At 52.9% G+C, this 11,417-nt stretch overlaps 1 protein-coding gene across 1 annotated transcript in view; it reads right to left on the reverse strand.

Moving 5' to 3' along the window:
• Positions 1 to 3,215, reverse strand: part of LOC128817906 (protein CEPU-1) — a 354,424-nt gene extending 351,209 nt beyond the window's left edge. Inside the window, exon 1 of the mRNA XM_053996814.1 lies at positions 2,897 to 3,215. Coding sequence (XP_053852789.1) covers positions 2,897 to 2,972 — 76 coding nt within the window. The 5' untranslated portion in view covers positions 2,973 to 3,215. The remainder of the gene's footprint in view (positions 1 to 2,896) is intronic.
• Positions 3,216 to 11,417: the final 8,202 nt, after the last annotated feature.

Below are 11,417 nucleotides of genomic sequence, written 5' to 3' on the forward strand. Positions count from 1 at the left end.
TCACTTCCCGATGCCCAGGGCTATCCCAGCCCTCTGCAAACTCCCCTCTTCCCATCTCCTTTCCCAAGTTGTAGCTGGACATTTTCTGGCTCCATCCTTCTTGTGAGTGGATGCAATGGACACCTGCAGCTCCTTCCCAAGAGGATGCAGGATCCCAGAAATGCCCCAGCCTCTCTCTTCAGCACCAGCACCCAACAGCTCCCTTGGTGTCCAGCCACACTGGACATTTCAGGGTTCAGGGGAACTCAACAGCTCCCATTTTAGGGCCACAATTCCACAAATCCAACAAATCTACAACATTTCTGCAAAAGTGAATCTGCACAACTTGGAGGACCCACAGATGTTTGCACAAATGCAGATGGTCAAACGCTTCTGAATTATCCCACTTCACACTCCACTTTCCTTTCAAGCACACTCACAAACCACTTTTGTTATTGTTTGTTTGGCTGGAAATAGGGAAACAACCAGAGGGTGGATGAACCGCTGCAGAGGGCAGCACACATCTCCGGAGATATTTGGAGCAGGTTTGTGCAAAACAGTTTTCCTGCATGACAATTATTTTCATGTTTTCAAACGCAAGCCAGCTCCACTTCTGGACACCAAACAAAGGAGAAAACTTATGAATTCCAAAAACTACTGTAATCACAGAAGAATTCACGAAGCAGAAGCACATTACTGCTGATTTTCAGTACTGCATACTCATCTAAATATTACCTTGGGGTGGATGAACCCAAATTTCTCAAAACTCTCTTTAAAAGTTTGCACTAAAATACAAATTTATTTGTAGGGTGTGTTTGAGGGTTTTTGTAATGACTCTTAAATAAAAATATGCAAGAAAAAACTCCCAAGGGGACTCCCTCCTTCCGACAATGCAGCAACTCCCAGCCCAAAAAAGGCCCCAACTTTTAGCTGTGAAGGCTGCCCTGGGCAATATTTCACCTGGCTCCCCACAGCTCTGCCCTGGGCCCTGCCCAGACCATGGAGTAACGTGGGTCCCTGCTTTCCCTCACTCCAGGAGTGACTCAGGGACTTCTGGCACCACATCAGATTCCTGAAAGGTGAGGAATTGGGGGATTTTGGGCTCAGGGAGTCAGCACATTCCTCCCCACTGCTCTGCTGCCCAGGAGAGTTATAAAAACAATAAATAAAGAAATAAAAAACCAACTACTTTTTGATCTGGAAGCTTTGATAGGAGCAGGGAGAAGAAGCACGAAAGGATGACCAGAGGCATGGAATAAGACTGCAAGGAAGCCGAGTCAGGAGCCCCAAAGAAAGCATTAAAAAATAATAAAATAATGAAATAATAAAATAAATGAAGCACAAATTGTGGGCAGGAGAAGTGAGGAGGGAAAGGTGCAGCTTCATCCCTCTCCTGGGAAGCCCCGACCCTTCACAGCCCAGCCGGGCTCCCTGCAGAGGGGGCAGCCAAGGGGGCCGGGGCTGGAAGCCGCGGGGAAGCCCCTGGGATGCCGGAATGCCGGAATGCCGGCACGCCAAGCGGGAAGCAGCAGCCCTGGGAGAAGGAGAGCGCTCGAGGAGGGAGAGCGGGAGCAAGGCGAAGAGGAGCGATGCCTCGGCGTGTGATGTGCATGTTAAGCAGCCTGTGCCGGTCGATACGGCACGGGGGGCTCTCCCCCCGCAGGAGCGGGCCCGGCCTGCCCAGCAGAGAGAAGTTTGTGGTGGGAGACACCAGTCACCATCCCTGCCCACACCGCAGCCCCCAGCCCCACACCCGCTGGGCTTCCTGAGCCCACCCGAGTCCTGCTGCAGCGCACCTCGGCACACGGGGGACGAGGCTGGGCTGCTTTGGACATCCCCAGCCTTCGGTGGGCACCTGGGAGCAGCGCAGAGGTAGCTGGATCCGGCTGTGGAGAAGGAGGTGCATTCACCCCCCCCGGGGTGCATCCATCCTCAGGAGAACCCACATCGCCCCCGAGGAGCGCCTGCATCCCCCCGGGGCGCATCCGTCTCGCCCAGGAATACTCGCACCGCCCCGGGGGTGCATCCGAGCTCCAAGGAGCGCCTGCATCCCCTGCCGGGGTGCATCCATTTCCCCGAGAAGTGCCCGCATCCCTCCCCGGAGCCCCGGTCCCAGCCGCCCCCCGCGCACGGCGCAGCAGCATCCCCCTGGCGCATCCCCCGGCGCATCCCCTGCGCATCCCGCGCTCCCGCGGCGGCCCGGGGCAGGATGCGGCTCCATCCTCTCCTCCCATGGAGGAAACCCCGCTCGCACAGCCCCTCCAGATGGCTGCGAGGAGCCTAACGCGAGCTGACAGGCTCGGCGCTCCCGGCCAGATGGGGCTGGCTCCTGCCGCCTCTTCCCCCCTCCTTTTCCCATCGCTTTTTGCTCTTTTTTTTTTCCCCTCGCACAGCCCCCCGCTCCCCTCCAAGCACCATGCCCCGGCTGAGGGGAGGCAGCCGTGCTGATCCGGGACAGACTGGACGAGGACTTCCCAACTCCCAGCCCGGCGGGAGCGGGGCTGCACCGAGTTTTTCGGAACGACCTTGCTGGAAAAGCAAAGGCGTGGGGGGAGCACAGAGGAACCCCAGCCCCCCCACCCCGTGCCCCCCAGCCTGTTGGATCATTGATCCTGCCAGAATCGTGCTGGGAAGGCAGAGTCCTTCTGCACCCGCAAAAATAATCAGGACGCCAGGGGAGAAGTGTCCCCCCCGCCGCCAGCCCGGTGCACCGGGAATTCCTGCGCCGCACCCGCATCCGCATCCCCCGCAACTTCACAGCGGGCTGGGGACCCTTTCCCAGCTCTGTCCCCGCTCTGGAGGGATCCTCATCCCCACTCTGGGGGGGATTCTCATCCCTCAGCCCCTGTGGAGGGTGCTGCTGTGGGACCGCGCATCCTCCGCCCGCCCGGGCTGCGTCCCCCGCGGCGTTCCCTACCTTGGGAGAGGAGGAGCGCGGCCATCCCGGCGAAGATCACCCAAGAGACGGGGTGGTGCATTTTGGCCTGGGCCATGTTTTCCTTCTCCTTCCCCACTCACTGCCGGGCGGGGAAAGGTTTAAAATCCAGCGTTTTCCCGGAGCAAAGCACAGGAAGAGGGGCGGGGGGGGGGAAGGAAAAAGGAAGGGAAGGAAAAAAAAAAAAAAAAAAAGGAAAAAAGCACCGAAGGGTGGGGGAGGGGGAAAAAAACCCAAAAGAAAAAAAAAAAAAGGGGGGGGAAGGGGGTCGGAAGGGGTTGCAGGTGCGAGGACAGGCGCTGCGTGCCCGCCGCTCCGGCCCGCACACGCCGCCCGGCTGCAACACGCCGCCGGCCGCGCACGCAGCCGCCCCCGCGCAGCACTCATTGGCTGCGGGGCCCCCCCGCGCCGGCACCCGCACCCTGCCGGCACCCGCACCCCCTCACCCCACCGGCAAAGACACCCCGAGCACCCCACCGGCACCCGCACCCCCTCACCCCAGTGGCATCTGCACCCCCTAACCCCACCAGCGCCCGGACCCCCAGCACCCGCAGCGCCGGCACCGTCGGCACCTGCAGTCCCCAACTTCCCCCCGGCATCCACACCCCCGAACTGCCCCCCCATGCCGGGCATCTGCAGCCCCCTAACCCCACCAGGACCTGCACCCCCCTCACCCGGCTCCCCCCATCCCTCAGCACCCACATCCCCCTCACTGTTGGCAGCCGCAGCCCCCAGGCTTCCCCCTGGCATCTGCACCCCCTTCCCTCTGGATCTGCATCCCCCCAACTCCGGCATCCTCCCCAACTCTGGCATCCAGCACCCACATCCCCTGGGCATCTTCATCTCCCTAAATTCCCCTGGCATCTTCACTCCCTCACATTTCCCCTTTAGCGTTCACACCCCTGCTCCATCGTCTGCACACCCCCACAGCACCCTTGCAATCCCCCCCAAAGCTCTTCCCCTCTGGGAAAGGGGGTGAATCCCTCCTGGAGCAGCTGCAGCGATGCTGTGACTCAGTTTCCCCACCTGCACGATGGTGGGAGGGATTCACACACGCACTCCCGTGTCCCACCTGCCTGGCCCAAAAGGGAGAGGGGCACCTGTTCCTGGGGGGCTGATCTCTGCAGGACAGCCCCAACGAGCCTCTTCCCCTCATGCACCTAAACCCATGTGGAAATGGCTCTAAAAGCAAAGTTAATAAGGAAAACCTCCTCAGTTTGGAGCAGAAACCTCCTTTTAGTCCAGATCAAGGGGGGGTTTCTGTGCTGTAACCACACTCCTCTGATTCCTCACACCAAGCCCACCTCCTGCTCTGAGCAGCATCTGGGCCCCTTGGACCCAGTTTAGGATTGAACACACTCCTGTCATGTCAGCTCCTTGCCCATGCCAACTACTGGCCCCTATTTCACAATACCAAAAATAAAATAGACTTTTCTCCAGTTCAGGATTCCCAAACCAAACACATCTGTCCACACCACAACCCAGCATGACACCCACATGCCCACACAGAAAAGGTCCTTGAAACAAAAGCCTTAAATTATTCCACCCTTTGTCCAATAAAAAGAATATCTGAGGCTCGGAACCCCCAGAGACCCCTTTAAAACAATCTAAATAAAAACTATCACATTAAATATTATTTTCATAAATGATAAGGATGTCTCATTTGATTGCTCGAGGTGACTCACAGCCTCTTCAAACAACATTATAGCCAGAAAAAAAATGACAAAGAGGAAAAAAAATTAAAGATATTCTGGCTTTTTGTATTTATGCCTCCTCAGAGGCTTCCAAAAATCTGAGCTGTTCACTTTGCAATTCAGAAGAACACTTGGCTGCGAACTCTTGGAAATCCAGCTGTGTTTCTCTCTCTATCACCCAGGGACTCTCTGAGTCAGATCCAGGCCAGTCGTTGTGCTGCAGGAAGGTGACAAAGCACAGGTCCCTCTGCTCCAGCCCCATCCACAGATCTGACAATGATTCAAATGTCAAACGCTGGGAGGGGTTGGCAGCTCGGGCAGGGAGTTCCCTCCAGCCCTGTTTGATGCCTGCACGTCCCTGCCACCAGCCAGCCAAAGGGTGACACTGTCCCCAGCCACAGACAAGATGCATTTCAACATCCTTGGGTGCTCCCCAACACCTCCACTGCTGAGATCCACCAAAAGTGGCTGCAGACTGCTGCAGAGGGCTCTTAGCTCTCCGTCCTTCCCCCTCCAAGGCTTGGTTCAACCCACAGACCTCGAGGCGGTCCAATGGATCCAGGGCTCTCCACCACCACTTTGTCCACCACACCCTGCCAGGGCCTCCACCACCTCCCAGCTCATTAGGACAGGAAGAGCTAACGAGCACAGTAGCACTAATGACCCAGTGGTGCAGCAGGACACTCCTCCAGAAGGAAATACAGGGTATGGAGGATTTAATCTTGTCATGATGTCAGGGTTTGGAGTGTTCCTCCAGCACAAACCCACCGCCCCAATGACCACCAGCTAATGGAAAACCCCTGGAGAGGGGGAAAGATTCCTAACCCCATCCCATCTCAACCTCTCCACTGCTTCCCCACCATTCCACCAGCATAAATTGCCTACAATGAGATGCCACACAGCAATTTTCACCACCCTTGGCAATGTTCCTTTGACCCCAGCTTGCCGAGCCCGTGACTGTGCTTGGAGCAGCTGGAAGTGGTCGATTAGGTTGGTTTGGTTTATTACCAACACATTATGCTTTAAAAAACACAACTTCCCTGCCTATTTGCCTAAGCAGGGAGAGCAGTTTCTAAGTCAGCCCTACGCAGTCGCTGCTCTTCCTACAGATTTGCTCCATGCATTATTAATCCACACAGCGCTCGTTCTGAGCACGGATATTTACCCGATGCACCAGAACAGCTCTTAAGGAGCCTTTGGCTTGTGGCTTTGTGGAACATCAACTTTTCATGTTGAGCAGCAGGTGATGTTCAACAGAATGCCTTGCAATAAATGCCTAATATCTCCATTACACTCCTCCATATCTGTGTGCTGGGCTGATAGGAACATGCAGATAGCAGGGCTGCACTCCTGAGATAGGGATGGGGGGAACAAGTTATTCATTGGAAATCATATATAAATATATATTTGTACCTGGTGTTAACCAGGGACACCATCCCTCCATGCATATCGAGATGCAGAAGGCTCCTCTCGGCAGAAATTCCTGTAAAATTTCTATGAAATTCAATTTTTTTTCTGCCCCTAAATCTGAATAAAAGCCCAAAACACAACACCTTGGCTAAAAGTCTGCAGGAAAAAAAAAAAAAAAACAAAAAAAAAACTGATGTGCTGCTTTGCAAGGAAACCTCTAACTGGCTCTAAAAGGAGTGCTGTGACCTTGCTGAGCAGCACTGCATAATTTTTAATAGACATTTTTTGCTGGAACTGACATACTCCCAGGCGTGGTTTTACTTCACTAACATTTTTTCCAGAGGGAAATGCCATGTTTCATTGGATTTTTTTTCATCATCCCTCCATTTACATCCCTGTAATTACTGTGTGCATTACAATAGCATTGGCGTGCCTTTGATAAGATCCTGGTTCCATTATGTTCAACTCCGTGTGTACACCCGGTAAAAACAGTCCCTCCCTTGAGCTCTTCAAGTCAAAATAGAGAAAGCAGAGGAAGGTGTTGAGACAAGAGCAAATTGCTTCTCATTTTAGGGCTGGAAAAATCAGACTTGGGAAGGCTAAGCCACCGCGTGAGGCCAGGGAGGGAATTTCCGGCTGTGTCACGAATGGAACAAAAATCTCCCAGATTTTAAGGCTTGCAGGGCTCACCTGCTTCCCCATCCGAAATTACTTCTGCTCGTGGCTCAGCAGTGCAAGGGGAGAGTTAAGTCAACACTTCCACCGCTCTGCCAAAAACACCAGCGACGGATTATGTGCAAAATTACCCTTTTTTTCTTGACAAGGGGGAGAATTTGTAAAGCTCCGCACATAGCCCAGCCCACGTGTCCACACAAAGGCATTCCAGCACCCCCGTGCCCTGGCGTGCAGGGGACACACGGAGCCAGACAGACGCGTGCCCACGGGTGCCCAGCTTTGCTCCTTTAATTACACCTCCTACGGGTGAGAAAGATAAGCCCAAACGGAGCAGCTGCATGAAGGGAGGAAGCCTATAAGTTATTCATAAGTTCAGGCTCAAGCTCCTCTCTTGCTTTCACTCCATGACACCTTCAAAACATATTATTCATCTATTTTTTCCTCCTCTGGGAAGGGAGATGGTAATTGTAGTAAATATATCACTGCCAAGTCATCCTCGCAGCCTCCGAGGCTGCACGGCGCGAGGGGTAGGGATCTGAGGCAGCAGATTTGGGATGCCTGGGATCCGTGAAGGGCATCCTCAGGCTGCTAAGCACTGGGGAAGAGCCTCCACCATCCCATCCTTCGGGATAAAAACCCCACAATGCCCAGTGAGCATGTGCAAGTTGTTCGTAAGACTTTTCCCCATCCAGCCCAGCGGAGCCCAGACTGGGACACCAACTCCCTCAGGAAGCTACATGCCGTTTTCATCCCATCCTGGTGGCATTTGGGTCAATTTTTGGCTGTTACTGGCTCACAAATTAAAAAAAAAAAGCCACTCTCACCAGCATTCCTGCCTGCAGAGAGCCTCTGGAATCAAGAGCCACAGCTCAGAGGTTTTGTTTGCCCTCTCAAGGCTGTTCCAGACAGAATAATGCTCCTGCCAACTGAAGCAGCTCTCCTTGAGCTCGAGAGGTTAGTTTTTCTGAATGCAGCGACACGGATCCTCGCCTCGGCCCCATAGCACAGAGGATTTGTTGTGTTCCAGTGCAAAAATAACCCTGAAAGCAACATCTATGGCCCCACCAGGGAGGGGAGGGCTCCGGCATCGGCGCAAGGCGCCTGGGAGGGGAGAGAGACACGGGGCATGGATTTTATTTGTCCTCGATTCCCAGGGAGGTCATTTACTGCAGTGCCCCTGGCACTTCCCCAGCCCTTTCTAGCACATTTGATTCTTGTGAGTTTTCTTAATCTCATCTCCTTCATTGGTTATTGCTCTTTCAGTGCTGAACTCAGCAAGATCGCTTGTGTTTAGAGAAAGATTAGCGCTGAGTACATTAAACACGGTAATGCCATGTACTGTAGGGCACCGGGTCACTGCCCCAGCTCCCCGTCCCCACAGCACCTTCCCAGATCCCAGGCCTCTGCCTGAGGCTGCTTTCAGCCACATCTGCAGCACCTCTGGCATCCCAGCACCTTGGGATAAAAACCCCAGCAGCTCCAGCACGGAGCACACCTTGTTTCCCCTTCAAATTGAAGCTGGAGTTGGACTTGTTGGGATCACCCCACCCAAATCAGGACGTTCTGTGACTCTTTGATGGCAAAATCAGTGCTGAGGGGCAACGTGGTTTTCACAGCAGAAGAAGCAGAAAGAAAGGGTGGATGGAGAAGGGTCTGGATCAGCCAGGCAAAGTGCCCACGTGGACAGGAGCCAGCACCATGCAAGAGCCACCCAGAGCCCTGCCAGGCTGAATGCTCCCAAACATCTCAAATCTGCAAGCCCAGAGGGAGCAGTGACCTGCATCCCTGCAGGAAGGCGATGCCCACAGCGCCCTGCCCTTATCCAGTGCACACGGATGGGGCATCTGTATTACCTAGGGAAATGTTATTCTCTAGGAAATGTTATTCTCTACATAAAATTCCACATTTCAAGCAGCACAGAAGCAAACCAAGGCGATAAGAGCCTCTGGAGAGCTGCTCAGTGGCCATGCTCTGCTTGGTCTCACTATTTCCTTCTTTCATTCCCTTCCCCCAAACAAACCGTTTTTCTCTGTATTCCAAAGATGTAGCAGGGATGCTTCCCAGCACTCACCCGCCGGGACTCGGGGACTCGTGCTGCCATCAGTCCCCATCCCAACTGGACTCTTATCGTGGCTCACCGCCTCCTCTCCCTGCGTTCCAGCTGATTAAAAGTCTGTTTACCTACGGATTACAAGGAGGCAACAAGTCCATGTGGGAAGAGGCACCGTTGGATGGGCAAAGTCTCTGCAAACAGATGGCTCGAGGAGATAGTGGCTGTTTGCTGCCGTGTGTGTGCTGCTGTGGGTGACACAGCCCTGGCACATCCCTACCTTCCCTTCCCTTTGTTCCCCTCCTCAAGCTCCCTCTGTGACTTGGGGAGTGAAGGCAAAGACTCAGCCAGCTGCCCAAGTCTGTCCTGGAAGGTGTTGGAAGATATACTCGCCCTCCAATTTTTGCATTTCTAATCATCTCTTCCAAACTGACAATGGGATATTGAATTTTGAGGGGGAAAACTCTTGTGCAGCTCTTTTCCAGCTCCTCTGGAGTTTGAGGTCACACTGAGGTGGCTCAGCAGTGACCCACCACACCAGCTGGACTGGTGGCAATAAAGAAACCTGCAGGCACCTTGATGTCTCAGACAATCCCACCTCGAGAGAGCTCTTCAGGAGCTAGGAACAGACAGAAACCCACCAGATATTATTTATTGATGAATATTCTCAGCTCTGGAAGGTGCAGCAGTGGAAACACCTTTGCTGCAGTGCTCAAAGCCACCCAGCATCTGCTCTGCTCCCGGGAGCTGGAGTGACATCTCCAAATGCAGCCCAGCCTCCCATCACCAGTCAACCCCTGGCAGGTCTCAAACACCACATCCTTTGTACTCCAGATGAAGGGGAAAATAAACATGCACGTTACAAAACACTGGCTGTGATGAAAGCACCATTTGAGACCTTGCAGACTGTCTAGGGATTTTTTTTTCCCATCTAATTCACATCTCCCACTCTCCATCTGCCAAAAGAGAAAGGCAGGTAAACCCTGGGAGGAACGGGATTCGCATTCCCCAAATAACCCTCATTTGCAATTTTAGCTTCTCCCGCTCATCCTGCCACCCCAAACTAATTGCATTCCCCACACCCTCCTCCTCCTTCTCCCCCATCCCAAGCTTTAAAAGCCCATGGCATTATACAGCAAGCTCAAAGCACATTCAAGATTAGTCCTGCAACCTGCCTGGCAGAGTTAGAAAATTGAGTGTGGTAGGAAAAAAAAAGGGTGGAAAAAAGGGAAAAAGAAAAAAAAAACTGAAAAAAAGAAAGAGTCAGCTCTTGTCAGGAGTGTGGTAGTACAAGGAAGTAATTTTTCTCTCCCCGTTTCAGCTGGACGTTGCTGTTTATGTCTGCTGCATCCTTTCTTCTCCACTCTGCAGCTGTAGCATTGGAAAATTGGAGAGGGGAGGCACGGTGGTGAAGGCAATAGCAATTGAAATTGGATCCTATTGAATTTTCAATAGGACACCAAAATATATACATATTTCAGCGTGAGATTGCATGGACGTGTAAGTCAACAGTGGAATCTGTGAATGGTCGTTTGCAATAATTACAGTGGGGGGAAATCATCGGAATAATGAGCAGTTGCTCCCAGAATATTCAGGGAAATGAAATGCCGACTGCTGTTTATTAAACAGGGCTTTATTTCCAGTTTAGGGTGTTTGGGGTGGAATTAGATGGCAAACACACGGCATGACTGAATGACTGGAAAAACCTGGGATCACTGATGCTGCTCAAACCGCCTCATTCATTCCCGCCATCCCTTCCCTCTTTCTGCCTTTCTTTGTGGTTTCCTTGCCCTTCCATTCCCTCCCTCCCAACCTCAGCAGCCTCTGGAAGGGGCTGTCAGGCAGCTCTGATGCCACAGGAGGAAGAAGGATGGTCCCTGCCCTCCAGTCCCCCCATGCACACCGAGGGAGGCCAGGGCTGGACTGGAGCAGCCAGCAGGAACAAAAGGCAGTGAGGTGGGATGGCACTGAGAAAGCCAGGAACCAGAGGGGCACCCCTTTGCAGCTGAAATTTTCAAAAGCTTTGAAGTTTTGGGTTGTTTTTTTTTTTCCCCACCAATATCCTCAGAAAGATGCTGCACAGCCCACCCACACCCCCACTCCTCCAACACTGCCTGGCACATATTTAACTTATTGTTTTCTTTAACAAGACCATAAAAAAAAAAAAAAAAAAAAAGCCTCTGCAGCACAGCAGAGAGCCTGAGCACAACTACCAGGTTTGAAATACCCACTAAAAATTAGCAGGAAGCGCACACACTTATATAAAAACCAGGCAGATTCTGAAAACTTACATTTAGGGAGAAATTATGATGTGTCACCTAATGGACATTTTGTGACACTTGCTTTGTGAAATAGGAAATAAATCATCAAAAAGGAAGCCTCAGAAATGCAGGACCGAGAGAAAGCTGGGGGTTGTTGCTGCTGTCCCCACATCCCAGAGGGGATTTGAATGAGGGTGTTGCATTTGGAGAGCAGGGGGGAGCAAAAAGAGGAGCAGGAGGTCACTGGGGATGGGAGATGGGAAGCACTAAGTCCTTATAATTCTCCCCCTCGTCCCAACTCTTCCCAGCTGCTCATGCATCCTCCCAGCAGCCAGATCGACTGAGGAAGGAGACATGAAGTTTTAAGGAGATGGAAGTGCCTGTGTGTATATGCACATGATTTAGACATCTCA

Source organism: Vidua macroura, chromosome 22 (genome assembly GCF_024509145.1).
Source record: "Vidua macroura isolate BioBank_ID:100142 chromosome 22, ASM2450914v1, whole genome shotgun sequence".
In the NCBI taxonomy this organism is placed as follows: domain Eukaryota; kingdom Metazoa; phylum Chordata; class Aves; order Passeriformes; family Viduidae; genus Vidua; species Vidua macroura.